At 35.7% G+C, this 24,449-nt stretch overlaps 1 protein-coding gene across 3 annotated transcripts in view; it reads right to left on the bottom strand.

Moving 5' to 3' along the window:
• The window catches only part of PPARG (peroxisome proliferator activated receptor gamma), a 44,782-nt gene that overhangs the window by 3,213 nt on the left and 17,120 nt on the right, over nt 1–24,449 (bottom strand). For all 3 annotated transcript variants that reach the window (XM_015874772.2, XM_015874773.2, XM_032447286.1), the window contains exons 2-6: nt 16,516–16,743; nt 14,779–14,948; nt 13,904–14,042; nt 8,189–8,388; nt 6,260–6,710 (exon numbers count right to left, since the gene is read on the bottom strand). In XM_015874772.2, the coding sequence (XP_015730258.1) occupies nt 6,260–6,710; nt 8,189–8,388; nt 13,904–14,042; nt 14,779–14,948; nt 16,516–16,735 (1,180 nt within the window). In that variant the 5' untranslated portion in view covers nt 16,736–16,743. The remainder of the gene's footprint in view (nt 1–6,259; nt 6,711–8,188; nt 8,389–13,903; nt 14,043–14,778; nt 14,949–16,515; nt 16,744–24,449) is intronic.

The raw sequence follows: 24,449 nt of genomic DNA, 5'->3' as shown, positions 1-24,449 counted from the left end.
TGTCTATAGAAATGAACAATGAACTGGAGGATAAAATACTCAGGTGAATTTGCATGCAGCTGCTACCATTAAAAATATTTCCTGCGAAGATGCATGCTAAACTATCAAAGGAAAGAAGGAATAAATTCAGCTTCTGAGAGAGACATTTTCCATGACGGAGAACAGAACTGGACTGATGCAGTCACACTAATCTGAGAGATCTGAAAAATTCAGGCTCAGTTCTTCTTCATATCCGAGTTCCAGCTGCTGTTAAAAAAATCTCATGACTGCTTTTAGCACCAGCTTAGCCACATATGCTTGTAGTAGTAAGAACTGATAGATATGGCTTGTAGGGAAAATACCTTTTCTGGGCTCCTGCCAACAGACACTTATCGTTCATAAGGAGGAATCTGGTATTGATGTTTACAACAGAAATCAGCTACATGCACTGCGATGGCTGCAAGACCCCAGGATTATCTTTGGTATATCTTATTATTTAAAAAGAAATAAATCTTTCCTCATTGGTCATTGTTATTATCCTTCATAATGACAGTTGCTCTGTTATTTCTGTCTGCCTCCCTCCAACAATCTTTAAGTACTTGCCATTATTTAACATAATCCTTTATTTTTTTTCCCCCTAACTTGGAGTAATATTTGATTCTACAGCCATGAAATCAAATTAAGTTGCTTACTCAAATCCTCACATCTACTGGGTAAATATCCCAATTATCAGAAATACACTGTGGAAAAAAAAGCCAACAATTTCAATAACATTTTCTGTGTAGCCACGGAATTAATTTCAGATGTATCACTGACAAGTAATGGCTATAGGTAGCCTTGAGTTACTTTTCCAAAGGAAATCTTTCCCTTTCAGAATAGGCAAGTGTTTGATCTATATTTGAGATTTTCAAAATATGATCTTAGTAACCTTTCTGTGCATCCATTTCTGTCTAACTGCAGCTGTGTTGTATACTAGAAAAAAAGGCTGGGGAAAAACATCTTTGGAAATAATTTGGGATCTTACTTAAATGAGGAAAAAAAATGCAGTGTAAACTAAAAGGCAGAACTGGCATGGAAACAAATGAATATACACAAGCCATGAATACTGCACTGATTAGGAACAGGCAGCTAACTCTCAAAGAGGCGAAGTTTGGGAATCATTTTTCAGAAGTAGGAATAATAGCAAGTTTGATATTTATTTGACTGCGGTTCTATGATGCAACAAAACAAAACTACCTCGTTCCTTCATATCTTTCAGAAAATTCCAAGCTTGGAATACTTGAAAGCTGTTTGATAATTTTAGCTTTGGGTTGCAATAGCTTTCAATTTTACTTATATGTTGTAAATCAACTCTGAACTGGCTGAGTATGACTCAGTGTTCAGTGCAAAAATCAAGAAGCACAAGGACTACGGCCTCAATTTCCTCTGTGATTCATCTGTTTGCCCCCTGCTTCTTTTGTAGTGGGAATTTTTAGAGTGCAAGTATTTCAGAAGTGAAATTCAATTCAGACCCCATGCTCCCTAGTGCAAATTTCAGAGTCCAGGAGGAAAACAGGAGATCAGTGCTGAGACAGGAACTTAAGATGCATCCCTGGTAAAGTGGAGTGCAGTGAGATTTAAGCACATAACTTCCTTAAGTTCTTTTGAAAAAAACGGATAAATGGTTTTGTAGTGACTGAACTGAACCACGGTCAGAAAAGATGACTATGACAAAAGCTTAGGAAATAGTAAGAAGTTATTTTTAAATAGGCCGATTCAGTAGGAAAGAAAATTTCCATTGAAGACAAGGGAGATTTTTTTCATGAATGAGAACTTCAGGATATGGACATTATTTTTGGGTGTTGACAGTTTGCCATACTTTCTCAGTACAAATTTCTTGCAGAGGAAAATGCTGTTTCTGTTCCAAGATGCATATATAAATGTGAAAAAAATAAAAATAAGGAACTAAGAGGCTTTATTTCAAAACATTATCAAATAGTTCAAGTTGTTCGGATGCTTTTACTTGTATATGCTCCACAGTCACTGGGTTACAATAAGAAAGATGTATTTTGTGCAGGAGAGAGCGCACAAATGTAAGAAACTACGGGTAAATGTGGCTTTTGGAAAAAATACAAAGGAAATGATTAACAGTGAGCCCTGAAAAACAATCAGATTGGAGTAGGCAGAAACAAAAATGAGAAGAAACTAGATGAGACAGGATGGTGGAGGCCTTTGAAGAGGCCAAGACAGAATCTAATATGCTGTTTGAAAGCTCACAGAGAAGGCTGCAAAGTGAACCAATGAGGGATGTGGAAGACAAAAACAAATGAGCCATAGCAGGACATTCTTATGATAAAATGAAATTAGGTTAAAGAATGCCAAAGGACAAGGACTTGAAATGATTAAAGTGAGAGAGGATAGCACTGGAAACTACTTTTAAGCCTATCTGATAAAGAAGATTGTTGATTGAAGTTTAAGGCTTTTTCACTGTCTGCTACTTGCTGCCTGTCTTTAATCCATTCAGAGCACCACAACTCATTTCTTATTATTACTTTTCTTTATCCAGTTTTTTGTTAGGTTTTAATTCATTGTTGTGTTGATGTTTCATTTGATAATTCTGCAGGAAACTGTTTAAAACTAAGAAAAATGTTCATATTGGCTGGAAAAGACTAATAACCCCTTAGTATTGTGTCAACTTACACTTTGTGTAAACTCATGTCCTATACAATCTCAGGGAAGAAGATTTTATTTACTTATACATTCTTCTGTCATGTTCCTAACATTAACAGCAACTTTTCCTATTCCTCACAGAGGAAAATGCAATCTGCATACTTTTGTCCATGCCTTCATATTTTACTATCTTTGACAAAGTATATTTTGTGCTGAAATACACATTCTAAATACTTAATATGATAAAGCAGGCAAATATCTGACTGAATAACTGTACCACTGCTTTTGCTGAGGCACAAATGATTCAGCAGATCGAGTTCCTCTTCTGAGACTGTCACATGTACTGGAGTCATCAGAACTTTGGTTCAAAGCCCACGGTGATTATCTGCAGTTCCTGCTTTGGTTAGGAAGCAGTTTTTTATTCTAACGGGTTTGCTAAGGATCTGTGTAGGAGTCAAATACGGACCATTTCTTGGTATCATTCCATGAAAAATCTTCAATTTTTTTTCTTTTTTTATCTCAGATTGTAGGAAAAATTACAGTGATTAAACAAGAAGCTGTTATTCACAGCTTAAGTATGTAAAGAAAACCACTAAGAGACCAATAAAAGTGAATACAGCAACCTTTCTGAATACAAATATTACCCTGTGTGTTGACTAACAGCATCTGCTTCTTTACAGGTGTGCCCTACCACACCTCTCTACCACCACTATATCCTAAACATGGCATGGAATAATTTACAGGAGTTTAGGTCCATCCATAATACATAAATACGTTATGAAATTACCTTTGGAGCTTTTCTTTATTTGCAACAAGTGCTTTGACTGAGTTCTGAGTTAAGATGCTTTAATGTGTTCACCAAGGTACTCAGTACTCACACACAGAGTTATGAAATGGGAAGAAGAATGTCACCTTGAAAAAAGGAGACCTTCTCTTTACCTAAGTATATTTTTCAAAGTTACTGTGAGTAAAAGAAGTATAGTAGTAAAAGTAAAAGAAGTGAAATTTTATAATTGTTGTTAATGGCATGAAGTATTTCCTTCATAAGAACAAGGTAATATCCTACTGCTCAGAGTATCACCATTTCATCAGCATTAAATTCAGAATATTAGGATCTTTTTGCCATGCACAGCAATATTTTAAAGCAAAATATTCAGACATGAAGAACAATTTTCAGCTTTGTAATAATGAGCTCACAGTAATGTCTGGAATCACGGAGACAAAGCGTGGCTGCATTGAGAACCTCAGGAACATTAAAATGATTGTGGGAGTACTTTCATTTTGTTGTCATAACAGCTAATTTGTCAGTTTCTTGTTACTGTCACATATAATGCAAAGTCAACTATTTTAGTATCAAAAAGTTGAACAGTTATGTAAGATTCGTGGCAAAACACTTTATGTGTGATTCTCCAGCTGGTATTATCTTTCTCTTTGGAGCTGCATAGGAGATGACATTCAGGTAGACAGCAGCACTAGCATTAGTTTGCTACAACAAATTTACTGAGAGGATTCAGCTAAGATCATCTTTTGTCTCACAAAGTTTTTAAGATATCTTTATACGATACCTATACACTGGATTTTGTGAAGTGAAACATCGCAGTATTCCTGGAGCTACTGAAGTTTCTGAGCTACTGTGTGCTGGTTTTGAAATTCTGTTCTCAGTGAAATTGACCTGGTTTGATATTCAAAACAGTTCTTATAGAAATTAGGTTCTTGCAGAATCAAGAGCATCTAAGACATCTGAGAAACAGGTTTCCTGTTCTATGTCACACAGTAGATACGGTTCAGTACGTGCAGTATTTAATTCTAAACTACACGATAAAGCCATTCTCTAATTGTCAGCAAATCTTAATCATTTTTGAAATGTAATCTCAGTTTGCATAAGTAACTATAGTCTTTTTTAGAAAGAAAAGTTCTGAACAAAGATAGTGGGAAATCTTCTATAAATATAAATTAGTGTGTTTTTCTCAAGAGGGCAAATTCACATTTAGGGAATGGCTTTACACACTAAGCAGTAAAATTCAGGTAGTTTTTTATGGATCTCTGTTTTCAAATTAGCCTTAAAATAACAAAGACGTGTTGAGAAATCTGGTTCAGAGCACTCAATTATTGTTTTCCTGTGGATCACTGTTCTCCTGAGATCTAAAACATATCATTAGTTACATCATACCTGTTTCCTCTAATGCAAACCAAACATCATTGAAATATAGCAGAACTAGTTTCACAGATTGCAAGTTCCCTTTTTCAATCAGGCATTTTGAGAGGTCTGTTTTTCATCTGTTAAATTTCATTGTATTAGAAAATGCAAGATACTAGCATGCTTTGTGTTGTGCCCTAATAGACTAGTGTAATTTCTCCTCCCCCATCAAATTCAACCAAAAATATACCAGTAACATATTTTTCTGTACTGAATTAATTCAGAGTCATCAGGGATCACTGTGTTCAAAGGTTTCCTCAAGAAAACATCTTCTGGGAACTGTGCTTATTTGAAATGCCTTTAGTTGTTTAATAAACCATATTACAATACCACATTTTTATTGAATGAAACGAAACAGCAGAAGAAATTTTAGGTGAATTTGAATATATAAGAAGCTGTGCAAAACAAGCAATGCAATATGAACAGAATGTTTGACTTTAGAACAAAAGCATGTGGTTGTTGTGTTTGATTGCCTAAACATAATTCAATAATACTCTGCATCGCTCTGTGGAGGATCCAAATTCAGAACATTCAGCACATTCCTCCTATTGATATCTGCACCAGCAATCTAACCCAAAATACACACAGATCAGCTGGTTATACTTTGTGCAACATCACGAAGTTGATAGCACTGGCCAAAGCAAAAGAACCACAACCTCATCTGAAATGTATATCTGATATAACAAATTATTGGTAGAAAGGATTCCAAGCGAACTATATTTGGGTTGTTAATTTGCAAAATATAATAGTTAAAATCTTCAGTAGACTGTCTCCAATACAAGCTGAAAATCCAGTGTCTTTATAATTAAGTGCTAGAATGAACGTAGCACAGTACCTGTGCTCTCAGATTCACATTTGCTCAAAGTGTAACACTAACACAAACAGCAGCTCCAGAAAAATGAACAGAGCAGACACACAAATGCCTGTTTTTCTCAGGCATTTGTAGAGCACTTTCCTAATAAACCTACCGGTGCACAAAATCTGGTGTGAATTAAAAACCCAAAACCAATATAAACCCATCCTGTAAGCCAAATGCAACATATATTATGAAAATTTTATAGAGTCAAAGTTATTTGCGTTCAATTAACTGCAGGTTTAAAAAATCCTCATGCAGAAGTCTCATTTCAGAAAGTTTTGCCAGTGAAATTCCACCCGTCCTTCTTTTCCCCCAAAAGATGGCTGTGATGTAGTTAATCACATGACCCACTGATTCAGCAGACATTTCCAGCTCCATCACTAATATCAGATCATTTACATTTTCAGGTTCTGCATGAAACTGAAAAAGTGGCAAACGATACCAAGAAAGCTGAAAGCTGCTCAAAAACTACCTGTAAATAAACTCCTGTCTCTTACTGCTGAGCACTTTCCTGTTTGGACAGGAATTAAAAGTGTCAACTCTATTACATGGTATCATAAGCAAAAGACAGCACTTACCTCCACTTAGTATAATGACAGCTATAAATATTGCCAGGTCACTGTCATCTAATTCCAGTGCATTGAACTTCACAGCAAACTCAAACTTGGGCTCCATAAAGTCACAAAAAGGTTTTCTCAGGCTCTTCAGAAACTCCCGTGTCATGAATCCTTGTCCATCAGATATAAGAACTCCATCTTTATTCATCAGAGAAGCCAGGAGAGTATATATGATCTCATGGACACCATATTTCAGGAGAGTTACCTGATCATTCAGGTCAAGATTCACAAAACCTGGAATGTTCTTCGCAAATTCTGTGATCTCCTGCACTGCCTCCACAGAGCGAAACTGACATCGCTGGAAAATGCGAATTGCTACTTCTTTGTTCTGTTCCTGCAGTGGCGATGCATGCTTACACTTGATCTGATCTTCTCCCATCCTTAAAGAGTTCATGTCGTAGATAACAAATGGCTAAAAGGGAAAGGAGAACACAAGTTACTTTCACATTTTCTATGAATGAGTAACATAACGAGGTACAACTCATCAGAAAGCACTTAGAAATGCCTGCCCATCAAGGGTAGCCAGTTTTGGGTTAAATCTTTAGAAAAGCAAACTTCTTCATAATGTTAAAATGACTTACAGAAAGGATAAGTAATTCTTAGGATTTCACATGTTCTGTGAATCAACACGCTGAAAACAGGACATTGGGTGAAACTTTTCTTAATCAGGGGCTGGGGAGGTACAAGGTAGGAACATATTCATGATTTTTTGCCCTCTTTTTTTCTCTCCCATTTCACAGAAGTTCTGTAAGACTACAATTCAAAGCTCCGAATACTTACTCCTCTTACCTGAATTCAACTGGTTTATATCAAATGTAACTAGTAAGTGTACAGCAAAATGTCTGCACTTCTGATAATACAGACTGTTTTTGTGGAGAGACACTGTATGCTAACATTTTAATTACTTCATATGCTGTTATGTTCTTCTGCAGTCAAAGAAGGATAAAACTTGAAGCAATACAGAATTATGGGCATTAATCCTCTGATAAATGTAACCTCGTGAAGGACAAAATGAAATACTTTTTCCTACCTTTGAAATTTATGAAGAAAATTAAGTACAGTCTGTTGAAACCCTGGCAATAAAATTTCTGCGTATCGCTTTAGAAAATACATCAAACTAAGCGCTACTAGTTTGGGAAATGTTATTTTGATCTTTAGTTACCACAACTGTGAAAGTATTGGAAAAAAAAAACAAACTACCACAATCATCAGATCTTATTCATCCTTCTTCCTACTGACACAGAAGGCTGTTAAGTACTGACAGTGAAGCTTCCAAAGGAACCCATAAATAATCTCTATGTCAAAGATTTTCTTGTGCATTCTCCTAAAATCCTACTTGTACCAGCATAGAATACTGATCCATGATAATCTAGTTAAATGCAGGAAGTCATCAGAGCATCATAAGAATAAACATCATAGTTAAAGCCTGTGATGCTGTTCACACTGAGAATCATTTGACACTTATGAGAAAGAATATTGCCAGCAGTGATCATACTCTATGATAACATGCTACAATATGTATTCTTGAATAACACAGCAACCAATTGGTGACAGCTAGATAGCCACTTAAAACAGATAGTGTGGAAGATAACCTCTGGTAAAGGAGAAGAAAAACGGGAAGAATGGATCAGAGAATACAAAAAGGTTAAGATGACCTTCAAATTCTTGTACTGGTTTCAAGTATTTTATTAGGTGAACTTGGAGTTTTTTCAAATGATGTTTACTTATCCTATCTAAAAACATTTCCTGTGTTTCAGACACAGCTTGAAACATGAAACTGCCACAGCAAAGTATTTTTTTTTCTTTTTTTCTTTTTAAAGATGTGTTGTCAGTGTGGTAAATCATTTACTCAAAAGAAAAAAAAAAAAAAAGAAAACAGAGGGAACTAACTGATTTGTCTGTCGTCTTTCCTGTCAAGATCGCCCTTGCCTTGGCTTTGGTCAGAGGGAAGGACTTTATATATGAGTCATACAAATGCTTGGCAAGCGCTCGCAGATCAGCAGATTCAGGATTTAACTGGTCGATGTCGCTGGAAATCTCTGCCAAGAGCTTCTCCTTCTCCGCTTGTGGCATTCGCCCAAACCTGATGGCTGAAGAAGATGACAAGTAATTACCATAGCTACAGCTGCACCCACAAAGGCATATTTTTATTTTTCTGACACCTTTTATTATAAGTTATTCAATTTTTTTCTTAAAACAGTACGTAGGCAAATAAGAGGAAGATGTTTCTCTCCACTAATATAGGCAAACTACTAAAGCACTTCAAAGATATGTAAACAATCCAATCTCAAAAAGAAAATAACCTATGTGTGCACATAGTCCTATTACATTATCCTGCTCTGAAATCTAAGAACTACTACATCTGACAACTGGAGTTAGTGAAAACCACTGATTCTACCTCCAACATAAATCAAATATAAAGAGTCTTAAAGATATTAAAATTCAGTTTACTTAGGGTAGGAACCACCATTCAGCTTTGTATTGTTTTGGGCTAATCACCATATGGATCTCAGCTTCTTCATTTGTTTAGAAACAAAACACTCACTTGCCTTGCAGGAATGAATTCCTAAACAGTTCAACAGACATTAACATATCAAGTGATTTAAAATATTACCAAAATAGTTAAAGAATGAAAAAGATGTAAGTACAGAGAATAAAAACTACAAAAAGCCTGAGTTCTTCATCGCAACTGTATGTGATTGTTATATCATAAGAACAGGAAAGGGTCCCACCTAGTTGTATGATCTCAATTGCTCTACATATCTATAGGGTTGGCTGTAAACTTCTCAGTTTTACCCTACGTACTTAATAGCCAAGTCACTATTTATCCTTACAGAGATGGGCTTAGTAAATAATTCACATGAACCAGCAAGATCAAGACTGATTTATCATACAGTATTTCAGTAAACAGGACTTATTTTACAGTATTAAAACAAAACAGAAACAGAGCATCAAAACTACAACACCAGAAGGAAGAAATGAAGGTTTGCATTTTTAGCGGTAGGAAGAAAGAGAAATATTACTAATGTTTTTTTCAATGGTTAATGCCTTCCCTAGATAAGAACAAATTGTTCCTAAGGTCATACATATGATTACACTAGGGATGTTTGTTTTGGAAACTGTCAGCCACTTTCCTGCTTGCAGGATGCTTGCAGTGCACTGATGAAAAAAATGACACTTTTTTCAAGAATAAATAATTATGTTTTAAAATAAATATATATTTACTGTATTTATTGATCAGTTCTCATATATCAATGATTTTTTTTTCCAGTTTTGTTTTTTGTTCATCACTCCCTGAAACACATGCAGTATGTGTTAATAAGTCCTCAGGTCATAAGAAACAGTTAACAACTCTGAAAAAACATGTCCATTGAAAGATTTCATAATTCTACCAGGAGCTGGGTGCTTTGGTATGACAAACTATGATAGGGTGTTCTGATATTTCATATGAAATAAGCGTCGGGCATTATATATAAAACCTCTATGTTTATAATAAATCATGCATACTCAACAGTCTGATATGAGTACTATGAACTCACACTGTAAGCACAGTAACTCTTAAAATACTATAGAAATGGTGCTTGACTAAACAGTATGAGACATGATTCTGGTGCAAGAACTGTTCTGGAAATTTATGGTTTGCAGAAGCAAGCTCATAATGTAGAATCTCCCTGGCATAAGGTCCCCTCTCACCAAGGTTATTTTGTACAAGGAAGGGAATAAAACAAGGGATTAAAAAAAAAAAAAAAGATGGCATTTTGCTTCCCCTTCCTATGTTTTAATATTAACTCAGCTCTAAAATTGTTTTTATACTTCCCCAAGGCATTGAAAACAATAGGCTTTTTTTTCCCCCCACCTTTTTCTTTCCTTCTCTTTTAATTAAATGAGTTAAAACTTCACTAAAAAATTCTTTCACATAACTGTGTCTATCTACTACTATCTACTGTCTATCTATTTTTACATATGCTGGTAAACAGCCCAGTAAATTTCAGTGGTAAAAGAGAGCACACACACACATATCTATTGTGCCAAATGTTAATCCATAATACTCTTCCTTGGTTTTGGTTTTTTTTAATAGCTAATCAAAATGGTATAGGGAGACCATCTCATCCATCGTTGGTTAACAGTGCACTTGAGCAGCATTGTCTATCAGTTCAACAAAACAGCCACTAAAATCAGTACAGTTACATTTAACTGATCAAGTCTTTTTAAATAGTGAATTTACTTCCCATAGAAGGGCAACAGGCTCTTATGGTTTTCCGTACTAATTCACCTTTAGGGTCTAGTTTATTGCTTGTCATCATATCAGACTTACACATAAAAAATAATTGAGCAATAATTAAATTCCTCAGGAATATCTCATACTTTGTTGTGTTTAGCATGTGAAAAACAAACTTGGAATAAAGTATGTTGTGCGACTTTTAAAAATATATATATACAGGTTTTTAGGCGGTGGATCTGATGTTTCTTAGCAATCTGTCATTTCCATGTTTTTTTCTAAATGTGTATTTTTAAGATGGAATAACAGAAGTGATTCACCTTTAGATGCTGTCCCTCTGTCATAAAAATATGTGATAATGATAAAATTCATAAAATTTTCCTAAACAAAAGGCCAAAAGCGTATTTTAAATGTAACGATTTGTTAACAACAAAAACAAAGTTGTGAATCAAAAATTCCTAAGTTACAATTTAACAGGCAAAAATAAAATTTTAAAATATAAGTATGTTCTTTAACATTTAACGTATATTTTATAACTATTATACTAGTTAGAGTAGATTGTCCAGTCTTTATTATTGTAGCAGGCAAAAACTGGGTCAAAATTCAATCCTGTGGTACTAGCCTAGTAGTTTTGTTTTGGAGAAGTTGTCGCTTTCAGGGGACTAAGATAAAGTCAAGGAGTGGTCAGTGGGTTTACAGAGGGAATGTGGGAAACAGCAGTGGAATTTGGGTTGGGATGAGAAGTAGGAAGGATTGGTAATACTTGTGGAAGTTATGGCAGAAAAAGGGAAACTGACAGAGTGGGTAAGAGGAGTTCACAGCACTTCTGGTTGCTGAGGCAAACTTCAGGGTTCTGCAGAGTGAGCGACAGGACCTTCCCTCTTTTCTGCTTCTCTCTCCCTCCTGTGAATGGTTTTACCTTCCATTTCTTTACTCCCAGGAGTGATAATAAAGACACACTGTCACATGTGTTGTCTCTTAGTACACCGTGTGGCTCCATGTAAATAAAATTTTAATGCCAGAGGAAAAAAACACCAAAAACTAGTAACATTTCTAAAATAAAAGGAACAAAATTTCTGCTGAGTGGTATTTCAGAATACAATCTGAGCAACTGAGGGTTAAACACAGAGCAGCACTGTGGTTAGAGAAGGGAAGGAAAACAATATCCAAAGCATGAGAACACTACTGTCTTTCTTAACCTTCAGCTAAGTGGTATGCAGCATTTATACATGAAAAAATGTGGCTGTTAGCTGCTAAGTGTCTCCTTGCATTCCCCCACCCCTCCATCCCCCCTTTTTTAAGTGCCCTAACTATTCATTCTGTAATAATGTATCTGTGCAAAGACAGCCATAGAGTGGAACCCTCAGAAACGAGGAATCCACATTTTTGATTCCAAGCATTTAAAATTCAGATAGTTTCACAATCCAAGTTGTCCAACTTTAAGCTGTAAATGTAACATTAGAATCTGTCTCGGTGCCATTCACAACTTTCAGTGTTGTGCTTCTGCATGTCTCTTTATGTAGACTTCTGTCTTCAAAGGCAAATCTTAGTTATTTTTAAGACATGTGTTTGTTTATAATTGATGGAGGAGGAGGGTGTTGCTTCATACAATCTGATGTTACTGGAGCAGCCAAAAGCCCAAATGTAGAAGCTAACACTTGAATATAAGCACTACTAACTCCTTGGTAAGTGAATTCATGGTAAAAGTCAGTGAAAGCATTCTTTCGAGCCCTGGGAAAAAGAGCAAAGCCCTTCCCCACTCCTGCTCCACACAACCATGGTCTATGCTGGTGCTACAGCTTCATCCTTGCTGGGAAATTTTTCCTGAGCCCTTCATATTGCTAAGCCAGAGATCATGATCTCAAGCGTTCCCCTTTTTGATAGGGCTGCACATGGTTCACATTGATATATAAATGGAAACCATGTTGTTGGTTTATGAGAGAATTTGGTATGCACCTTGAAAAAAAAACAAAAAAACCAAAAAAACCAAAAAAACCCAAAAAAACCCCAGTCTTGAATGACTATAAAAATACCCACAGTAGCATTTCAAAATTAGTTTTATTTTTAAGAGCTACTGTTGCATCCCAGGAATGGAAAACCGTATTTTCTATTAGCAAAACATTTCCCATCCCTATTTACATTCCCTGTGTGTACTAACTACACAAACCACAGTTAAACCTTCCTCCTGGGGACAGCACACTCATTTTTTTTTTTTAATATTGAAAATAATGGAAGTTAAAAAGAAAAAAAAACCAAAAACCAAAAAACCACAGAAATTATTTTCCCAGTCATGTTTGCAATTCTTTACCCCTTGAATTACATAAGTCTCCATGTTATGACATTTAATTCCTGTTTCTACTAAACTTTGCCAATGCAAGGCAGCAAAGAATCTTCATCATTTACGTCTTTCTGTCCAAACATTCATAAATAAGTATTTCTAAATGAATTGATGCGTTAATTTTAAAATTCAGAGAGATTTTATTCTGGACTGTATACAAGACAGCAGCACAGTGATATGCTTAATGCTAACAGTTTTACCTGCTGTAATGAAGGCAATGACAGAACCATACACAACTGCATACAGCTTTGCAAGCAAAGACTAGAACATATACAAAATGGAAATGCTGCTTACAGATCACAGATGGGAGAGGATGTTTACCTCTGGATGATGGAGAGGTCAGACAATGCATAGAACAGAGGAGTAACAGCTATACACACTATATGATGAGAGGCCAACAGCTGAATGAGCATGCTATGAAACACTACACTCCTACTTACCACACATTGGAATCTATGCCCACATGTGGGTATCCTAAGGGAGGAGGAGGACAGTTGTTTTTTTTTGAACAGTACAGCATATGGCCCATTCCTTCAAAGTATGCTGTGTTCTAATATCAGGAAAAGTTAACTCAGCGATGCTGATGGTGCATCAAATTTCAGTTGCTGTTATTCACAAACTTTTGATAAACTCTCTACTCCATAATTCATAACTAAGTTCATTTTTCATAGCTACTGAGCTATGGTATGGAACATGCCTTACCAGCTTGACCATGACCTGAAACAAAAATTACACTAGGAGTATGTTCTTGAAAAATAACCAATAGTGCAATGTGCAAGAATGATGGAGGGTAAAACTAACTCACTGGATACGTTGTGTATACAGTGACAAATGCAAATCTTCACCTATCTGATTTATATGTTAATTAATCTCCAACTGAATACATAGGCTACATGGGCAATCTCTCTGATACGTATTTCTACACTGCCTGGTGTAAAGAAACAGAAGGCTCAAAGCATTAGAGCATCAAACTCAGTAAACAGATACACGCTTCATGTTATTTTTGAAAACAAACACTAGAGTTTTATAATATGCCATGTACACTTACCATTATGTGACATTCCAACTGCAAGACATTTCTGAAACCTGCAGTATTGACATTTATTTCTGCTTTTCTTATGGATGCGACAGTTAAGATCACACCTGTCATAAATGAGCTTTAATCTGATTGTTCTTCGAAAAAAGCCCTGTAATAAACATAAAAGCATGTAAAAAGGTAGAATAAGCACTGCCAGTGTCACTGTCTCAATTCTGTATAGACACGCAAAGCACAGTTCTGCATGTACACAGTCTAACTTTGTATTAGACAGATTTCTGAAGAAAGCAATGCTTGTGTCATCATATCTGCACAGCAGCATGCTCCCATTCTAAAGCCATTTTCTGCCAGCTTGATACGGGTAAAAGTCTAAAAAATAAAAAATAAAAAATCTATAAAAACTAATGGGAATGAATGGGGTTGGAAGGATGCTATGAACATAAATTAACAGTACTACAGAAACTGTGAGCCCAAGAAACGGAAATAGGGCTTTTAGGGCTCATGGGACAAGCAGTCACTCTATTTCTTTCTGTTTGCACTGTGCTAACCTAATTTCACAATGTATATTTCCGGGTTCTATCTTTGATGTTTTATTTTCTAGTTTATTCCTGTTGTTAGGATTTTACAAGTTTGCAAAGTACACTGGCACATGAAAAAATTCAGAAACTTGATACCAAACTCTTGGTAATTATTAAACAGAAATCTTATGAGGTCCTGTAAGGACGGACATCATTATGGAAATTCACAGGTCTGTCTTTTGACAGTCTAAATGTACTTTCTGAAATCAATAATAAGTGATTAATAAAGAAACAATTTAAAAGACTTAAAGCTTATTTAAATGAAAATAATACCAAATATTCAGAGAAAACAGATTTGCAATGACTTACCTTACAGCCTTCACATGCATGAACTCCATAATGAAATCCAGAGGCCTTGTCCCCACACACACGACATTCAATAGCCATAAGTGAGTTGGAAGACTCCTCATGTGGTTTATTGTATAACTGCACTTTTTCAGAAAAATAGGGTGGAGAAGGAGGCTCCATTTTGATTGCACCTGCATATAGAGAAGATTTAAATGAGTAATTCAAAGTATGAGTAAAAATATGGTAGAAGGAAGAATCAGAAACAATCACAGTAAACATAGCCAGATTCATAGGTATGCTTTGTAACACAAAATGATGGTAGCAAACAAAGGATGTTAGGGAGTATAAGCTGTATGCAGATATTTCACTGGTAGTATGTAGGCTGAAAACCTTGAAGAGGCATATAGGAATCATGTCACAAATTCACTTTCCAGCTCTGTAGTGCAGAATGACTTTAATACAGACATGTAAAATTTGCATACAGAGACCTCCTACTTAAAAGGTCTTATTCCTTTTATTAATATCTAATTAGGTGACTTTAAGGTGTTCAGACTACTGCAGAGAGTTGAACTGGACACACTGATCCCATGAAAAACACCTAAGCATCTAATTAACCTACAGTGAATAATTTGTGTATTTAATGAAATTTAACTCTCTCCCAGGACTGCTCAACTTTGGATGCAGTTTAGAGATGAATATTCCCAAATTTTCTAAGTATTGAGAGCACACTGTGGTTGCTTGAGCTTATTCGATATTATAAGTATGACATATTTAAATCAATCACTGCTGATCAAAGAAGGCAATTGTGACAATTGACACCATATATAACATTACATCAAATCATACTTCAGGAATTACATGGCAGATGCAGTATTACCATAACGTGAATGTTTTGTTTTCTGTTTGGCTACACTAAATAAACCGGGAAGTTTTCTTTCCTACAGAAACTACAGGAAAAAAGGAAGCAGAAAATTAGCTGAGAAAAGACCAAGAGGATTTAGCATGCCTAATGATTTAGCTAATCAACTCTTTAGTTTGTTATGAAAATATTATGGAATTTTCTAATCAAGCAAAAGAGAAATAAATTATTAGCAGTAAAGTGTATTTTAATTCACTTCATAAATAACTCAGAAGCACACAGCACCTGGTTCACTCTACTACAAAACTAAATAGTATAATCTTCATGAAAAATTCCTACAAAAGTGATGTCAGATTTGAATAGACTCAGAGGATCTTTAAAAAAGTTCCAGGCACAGCAACCTGACTTCTTACTATGAGCAGGAATGCAATAGCAATTTATTTCAGAGTAGACTACTATTTTTTTATTTTTTACTTTTTCCTCCTTAGAAGGAGAATTCTGTGTACTGTCTTTACATAACTGGGGAAAGGCAATGGTTTTTTGTACCATATAAATAATACTAGGTCACAAAGCTTCAAGGAACACTGTTTTACCAACATAGATGCAGCCAATATTTCTATTCCATCAGTTTCTTAGCCTGTATGGAATTCAAAAGCTCTGTGTATTATTATTTTCTATGTATGCTGCGTGTTACTATATGACGCCTTGTCTAATCACTAGAGGCTACTTGAGTGAAGGCTGTCCTATCAGGATATCACGTGGATATCTCTGTTGATTTTTGGATTCACAGTCTCTGCATTTAGGCATTTGAATCCATCCAGTTCTTTTGCTGGTGGTACAATTTCTGGAGAACAAAGCAAATGTGAGCACGAAGAAACACTGAAAAATAAAAAACATACTTTGGCAATCCTGGAGCTTGATATCATACTTATAATCCATGCTCGTTTGATCAGCTCTTCCAAGAGGTATATCTTCATAGTGTGGTGAAGAAATGCTTGAGAAGTCAACAGTGGTAAATGGCTTTATGTCAAAGGAATGCATATGATCATCCATCGTAGACAGATCCACTGGGCTAATTCCAAAATTAACGGGCCAAAACGGCATTTCTGTGTCAACCATTGTAATCTCTGAAAACAAAAGAAGAAACAGGCTTTTTAAAGATGCTACTTATTTCTGTAATGTGTTTGAGCCAAAGTTGAGGCCTAATTGTCTACTGCCCAAAGGACCGAGATGCAAAGTGTTAATATCAGAATCTTAAATGCAAGGCTCGAGGAAAGTTATTTTATAGCCTTTTAAATCTCATGTATGTTTATGCTGTAAACAAAAAGCTTCAGCCTGTGAAAATCTTTGGCAAACTGAATAAATTTAGACTGAGTAATAAAATGTTAATCTGAGTCAGATGCATATCTGACAGTCAGATGAACCAAAAATCATTGACTTAAACTTCAACTATGAAAAAGTTCACAAACTGACTCATAACAAGTGTTCATATTTAGTTTTCTATGATTCATAAAAATGACATTTTTATCTAAAAATAGAATAGAAATTATGGAACTAAAATAATTTGGTCACTTTGGCTTCTCAATTTGGACTTCAGATCCATCAAATAAGCAACTTTTAACAGCAGCTTTAGCTTCTAATTGACTGAAATAAATGAGATTTAATTTACACAAAGAAGTTTGCATGTACATTATTAACTGCTTTCCTTCCACTGAAAACTATTAACCTCAGCTATGTTGTAAATCTGTTTGCCTATTTCTGGATCACAACACACACAATATGTAATTTCTTCGTACAACAAAACAGCCAGGCAATAATGACCCCAAATCAATGATGTTCATAAGCACTTCAGAATTATAAGAATTCGGTTTTGGATATAAAATCAGAACATTTCAGCATGGATTTAAAGATATAATCTTTACATATGACTGATCTCATAAATATCCTGCAAACTGAATACAATTTACTATTACAGTGGAAGCAAAATGAGTTTTACCAATATTGTCTGATTTGTATTATAAATACTAGAGGAATGAAAAACATAATTTCACATGCACTTAAAATCACACAACCAACAGCGAACTACTGTCTACAAGGAAGTAAAGGCAGGCACGCGAACTTAGCTAGTATTTGTATTAACTATCAGCCACTATGACGGCTTAACCTTATCACAGTGCTGACTGTGAGAATTATATCACTTGGCAGACACTGTAAGTTGCACTGATTTCCAATTTGCAAGGAAGCTCTTCAGTGCATTTTTTTTAATAGGAAAGCACAGAATACAATGTCAGAGACCATCACGGTATGAAAAGCATCCTGGATTGCAACCTACTCTTTGCCATAAAGACTACCTATGCTCAGTTAACCTGAAAGGCCTGTTGCACTGCATTCTAGGCACACTTTTTCCAGACAAAACTACCAAAATGTGACTCTGTAGGTATTTAGTGAAGCAAACAAAACATCCGAGAACAACACGAGACACAGAAAATCAAGAACAAAAAAGAGAAAAGCTACAGCATCCCAGCTTTGAGAAGGAACTAAAACCAAGGCAGTGGCATAATACTACAGGTACAAATGTAAACATGAATGCAGATACATATAATGCTATTTTTAAGGTTTTTTGTTTGTTTGTTTGTTTGAAGTTAAGTCTGTACAGCAGACTTTACCTAATAAGAAAATCTGCATAAAGCAAAGGCACTATTTATCTAAATGGTTCTGGATAAGCCAAAACATGTACGTTTTTTCTATATTATAAGCAATGACTTAATGCTCTTGGCCAGATTCCATTTAATTCATTAAAACAATGATGCTGGTATGGTCTCCAGGTTCTCAAATCCAGCATACCACTCCATAGTGTAGGACCAGAACTCCATTGTGTTCTGTTGCTGCAGAGTCAGCAGAGGGAGCACAACATAACTAAAAAAGCTCTTTCCAGGAACTCTGCTGACACAATCGGTGACACTCTCAAACAAAGAAACAAGCAAAAAGGACATGAAAAGAGCTGTGGTGGCTGATACAACCAATTCAGTATTTGACAAAACCCCAAAGGATGTTTTGCCAAGCTCAGGAAGCTTCAAATGGTGATAAGAAAAACTGCAGCAAAAAGATGTAAGGATTTCATTTAAAAGTTCCACTGTAGAGTCTTGTAATGCTGTGTTACTGTAATCAAGAAGTAGAACTTATTTTCATCCATGATTGCCTGTAAATAGATTTCTGTCCAGTGTTCTATGTCATGATCTCTGCAAGAACTACAAGATGCTTACCAGGCTTAGTCAAAAAGTATTTTTCCAGGAAAATTACAAGTGAGAAATGGCTACAATTGTGGAAATTGGACACCAGCTTAGTTAGAAAACTCATTTAGATCTAATTTTAATATTGCATGTTCAGTCTTGTTTGAAAAATCAGCACTACCCCCAGAGTTCCCACCTGAGAACTGTGTATTGTAGCAGCAATGGAAACTCCTTGGCTTGAACCTTTGGACATCATTCCTGCTTCTACTGTCATATCACCTGACCTCCAATTCTTAATTTAAGCATGAACTTACCAAAACCATTTAAAGGAATGGAAACTAAGCTCACTGGAAAACAAAAGAGCAAGACTTACATGAACTTAATGCAACTAGAGAAAGATAAACTAAAGCCAGAATTTATTTAGGAGTAACAGAAGCGTGTTTCATCCTACCTCTTTAAGTTTCCTTTAAGAAGGAAATACCTTGTGTCTTCCAGCAATAATTTGCATCAGAAATTAGCTCCACAACAGCGAGTGACTTAGTGAAGAAGTGAGTCCTCAGGTGATTTAGTTCCTTACTATTAACACAGCCCTAACTCTAAGCACAGGATGAAGTCGACAGCAAAACAAGAACGGGGCCAAAGCCCGGACAGCGAAGAGTTGGAACTGAGCAGAGTGTTAAAGATGCAACAGAAAGGAAACAAAACAAAACAGAAAACAACAAATCAACAACAAGAAACAATACTGCCAGGAACACCTCGAAACCTGCCACAAGATGCCATTTCTGTCACACAACATAAGCCATGGAGTGCCAGATTGGTTGTCTTCACAACCAAGCTCAGGGATCCCAATGCTGCTCTGTCCAAGGGCTGCAGAGAACAGACAATGAGATCCTACAAAAAGCCAAATTAAGGATTGTTGTGGTGCATTCACCCTCTCACCAAGGCTGCACAATAAAACACCAGAAATGGTAGAAGTGCAAACATGAGAGAACGACAAAAGCAAGCAACTCATAAATCAGTAGGAAATGTATTTTATTGCTGTTACTGATTCACAACTACACACGGTAATAACTTCAAAGCACAGTCCATAACATTTACTACAATGTTTAGCACGGAGCTGCTAACAGAAAGGATTCTGAAACAAAAAAGTTCCATTTGAGAATAATAGATCTGTTAAATTTAACATATATATTCTATTCTGTGCCTGTAGTTCGCAGCAAGTGGCACACTGCCCTGGCTTCTCACTTCAATTAGCAACATTTCATACTTTTGCAGCAATAGAAACAACTGTAAATACAAATGCAAATGAGAAACAATCATAAGAACACCACAGGCTGCCTCAAAACAAATTCTTAGGATATAAAAAAACTAATGGCAAGGCTGTGCTCAACTAGTAGGTTAAATAGAAACTGAGAGCACTGGACAAGGGATGATAACTGGTGTCAGAAATACTGGTTTGTATCTTTGAAAAACTGTATAGATATCTCAGATTTAGGAGGAAGAGCACTACAAAAAATCACTGAGAACACAACCACAAAGTCCTGGAGGTGATGCAGCATTGGGCCCCCAGTGAAAAAAGACTGCTTACAATGGATATCAAAATGTTCTGCTACAATCACAGCCATGGCAGTACACTGAGCTGTTGAGCTGATCGCTGTTCTGTTAACTCAGATTCAGCATCTGCGGGAATGGACCCTCAAATTGCTCTTAAGAAATGCTTGAACAGAAAAGTGACCATTTTCTTGTTACAGATGCCACCCTGATGTCTTCTAATGCTTTTTGTTTGAAAATACCTTAAAATCATTTCATAGTCTTCGAAATATAAATGGTTATTTCATTTGTTGAACACCACCACCACAGAAAACAGAAACACAAAAATGTGAAAAATAGAAAAATTCTTCTGCTCAAAGTCTAAATAAATGCCTATAAAATTCTGAAGGGTAAAACCAACAAACCAGCGCTTATCACACGCCTAATGGCATTCCTAGGGCTCAGATTTGAGTAATTTTGGTTTTGAGGGATTTGATGAAATCAGAAACAACAACATGCCCCTAACTTGCACCGGCAATATTGTAAAACTATCTCATGACATAAAATGTAGGCGTTACTCTCTATGAATCATTGTGATTTTATAAAGGATACTGATAGATTGGCGATGAATCACATTCAATTTTGTAATCAGAAAAAGCTGGCTTCTTAAGGGAGACCTTTGCCCCCTTTGGAAAAATATAATAACTAAGTGTGCCAAGGCAGTAAGGAGTAGGCCTTCTCTTGTCATATACATGGCCTCATAAGACTGAATTAAGTCATTGATTTTAAAATACAGAGACATGCAAGTTTTATCAACTAGAAAGTTGCACAGAACAATTGACAAGTACATGAGCGTTCTCAGAACTGTACTTGGCTTAAAGACTCATTTTAAGACACATTTTATTGCTGGCATTTGTTTATTACACTGCATAGACTCTGTATTACTCAGATCTAGTAAAAGTTTTACTAACTACTGGAAAAATCAAATAATTCAAACAATTCAGTGATTTCTTTAGTTAGGGTGTATTGCTAAACTATATGCACAATTCTATCCACGTATGATGTAATACTGATCAATAAGAAATTAATTAGCGTAAAATATACATTTCATATGCATAAAACACATATATGAACTATACATACATTTTCTATGAAAAAACTCCCTTTTCTCACTAACTGCAGTGACAGCACTGTGCCCAAAGTGATCAAATCAGCTCACAGCTACCACGAAACAGCATCAGTCAGTCAGCTGCCCACTGAATATTCAGTTAAGGGACAACAGGCCCTGAATATTTAAGTATAGTGTGATCTGCTGAATCTATGTTGTGTTCACACACAATCCATTTTGTGAATATCCGTGAATTCCTCAATGGGTTCTTAAGCCTTTGCCAAATTAGAAAAGATTTAGACAGTCAGTAGAACAAAATATTCCACAGAAGCATAACCACTGCAGCTATTTATGAGACAATCTCAGACTTCATTGTTGATTTCATTTCATTAGGTTATTATCATTATGTCTTTCAATGTATTTTAATATACTAATCATGGACTTTGTTCTTTAAAAATCATTCTTGGTCAGTGTTTATCAGCTAGGATATGAATTTAAGAAGGATATTTACAATAGATGCACTTCACTACAGAGTTCAAATCTGAATACAGTGTTTGAATTTCCTTTTGAAATATTAACAACATTCAACATTTACTACTGAAGTTCTGTTCACAATATCCAGTTAATTTTGTTCTATATGACATCGTAGGTGAAATAAATATCATGTATGCACTGATGCATTTTTATAACATAAATACCCAAATAACCAAACAAAACGTTCTCATCTCACATAGTAGTAGCAGAGAGTTTATTGAGATATTTTTACAGGCGCATGAGACTGTTGGTAAGTAGCCTGGGATTCTTTCTTTCCTCAGACTTCATCAAGTCAGTGTTTTATAACGTTCACATCTCTGTTTCCAAGAGATGAGATAATAAGACACACAGCTTTAATGGAGTAAAATATACTCATTAATATCCCAAACTCTGTTCCCTGCCATGGCAGAATACTGAATACTCCCACAGGAAGAGAAGGAGGAGGAACAAATGCAACATGAGTTGAAACTCATTCCTTGAATTAAATCCCACTTTTAAAGTTTTTCCTGGCAGTCAGATATGCTGCAAATTATCCATAAAAACATTTCTCTCATATCAGGAAGAGCTGTTTCCTCACAAATCTGTCATTTTCTAAAATACTAAAAATGCAAAGTGTATTTTAACATAACCCCCATATATTCTGATGAAGCACTTTTTTATTTGCTACAATTTAAAATATTCTAACCTACAGCTATTTAAAAAGCACCATGTTGCATAAGTTATTCACTAACAAACACGCTTAACGCTATTTGTGAGTGAAGTACAAGTTCCTCAGCATGGCTGGGAGCACATTTACCTGTACATACCTACAAAAAAAAAACATACCTGTTTTCTGACTTATATCAAGAGTAAGATAACCAATAATTGCTCATGTACGGTCACTAAACTCTGGAGGTAAGTAGTTCAAACACTGCCGAAAACTTGGGGAAATGCATGAAATGAACCAGAGGTGACATAACACACCGCATCTTTGCTCTTCTAGATGTCCCTTAAAGCAGTCTAACACAAGAATGAGTTCATGTTTTGTCTGGAGTACAGTAATTCACACATTGCTATACAAGTGCATCTTCATTAGCTGCTGAAACTCTTCTGTCAGGCAATTCTAAACATGGAGGGGTACCACTAGTACTGACATACCCCTCTGCAGTGCTGTGTTGCCCAGTGCAGCGCTGAAGGATGCTACTCTTCATTCCACTGCAATTATTGCCACTATTTTGACAAGTTAATCTGCAGGCAAAATAAAACCAGGTACTCCATTTCAATTTCATATGCCAGCAGGCTTTGAAACAGCCCGCAGTAAAAGCACTCGCCTAGAATAATTCAGTAATAGATAGACATGAACTTCTGTACATCCATCATCTGTTGCACAAATATCTCTCTTTGATCTTTTAAATTAGCAGAAAAATTAACCTTCCCAACTGTACCAACTAAGCATAAAACCTGCTCTGCCACTTTTCAGTAATACAGCAATCTGCTGTCATCTGACTGCTGTACTTTTGACCCTCCGAAATAGTCCCAAGACATGTTGACATGTTTTTACATGTAATTCAATAATTACTGCTCTCAATACTGCATGATGCTAATCACACATTTAGATCAATGCTCTTTGCATCTTGTGTACTCCAACTTTCTACATATTGATGCTTTGACATAGCTTTAAAATTATCCCATATCAGGGTGACTTCAGACTGTCTACGCAGGAGTGTAAAATAAGGTCATAAGTAGGGTAAGCTTGCTTTCGTAACTGAAATTGCAACTTCGTAAGACATATTTAATGAATGTCAGTAAATTAATAATGAACTGTGCTCCAAATTTAAGTTATTTTTAACTGTTTCACTTGTGAATCTTCTATTGCACTACATGGGAGGAGCATCGCGCGCATGTTTCACATTCTTGTATTTTAGGGTCAGTATGAAAAACAACAAAATATGACAACGTACCCCATATTTTATCCCAGAAGAAAAGTAGGTGGAAACTTTCAAAACAAAATTCAGCACTGAAAAATGACTAACACAGGACACAGACATAAAATGTTAACTTCAAATCTAGTCTAAGATTAAGTAATAGCAAGCTGAAAAAGAATATTAACACAGCAACTATAAAAACTGAGCTGCCATTAAATTAATACCTACTTATTTCCTTTCATATCATTGCATTCCTTAATTCCTACAGAAATCATAGGAATTTGGTTAGAAGTTTTCTCATTGGTATTCTTACAGACTGGAACTTAGAACTCTATTATAGAACAGAGGATAAAAAATACACCAGAACCCAGAATCAAAGTAACTGGGGGATGGATAATACCCAGAAACACTAGAATTATTATTACCTGCATTACCTTGAGTTCTGAAATAAATGAGAGTAAAATGTAAGTTGATGGGGTAACAATTTTTTCTATCAATCTCTAAGTTCTGGAGTTCAACCAACCCAC

This window comes from Coturnix japonica, chromosome 12 (assembly GCF_001577835.2).
Source record: "Coturnix japonica isolate 7356 chromosome 12, Coturnix japonica 2.1, whole genome shotgun sequence".
Taxonomy (NCBI): domain Eukaryota; kingdom Metazoa; phylum Chordata; class Aves; order Galliformes; family Phasianidae; genus Coturnix; species Coturnix japonica.
Note: the sequence above shows the minus strand (reverse complement) of the source record. Positions and strands in the feature narration are given on the sequence as shown.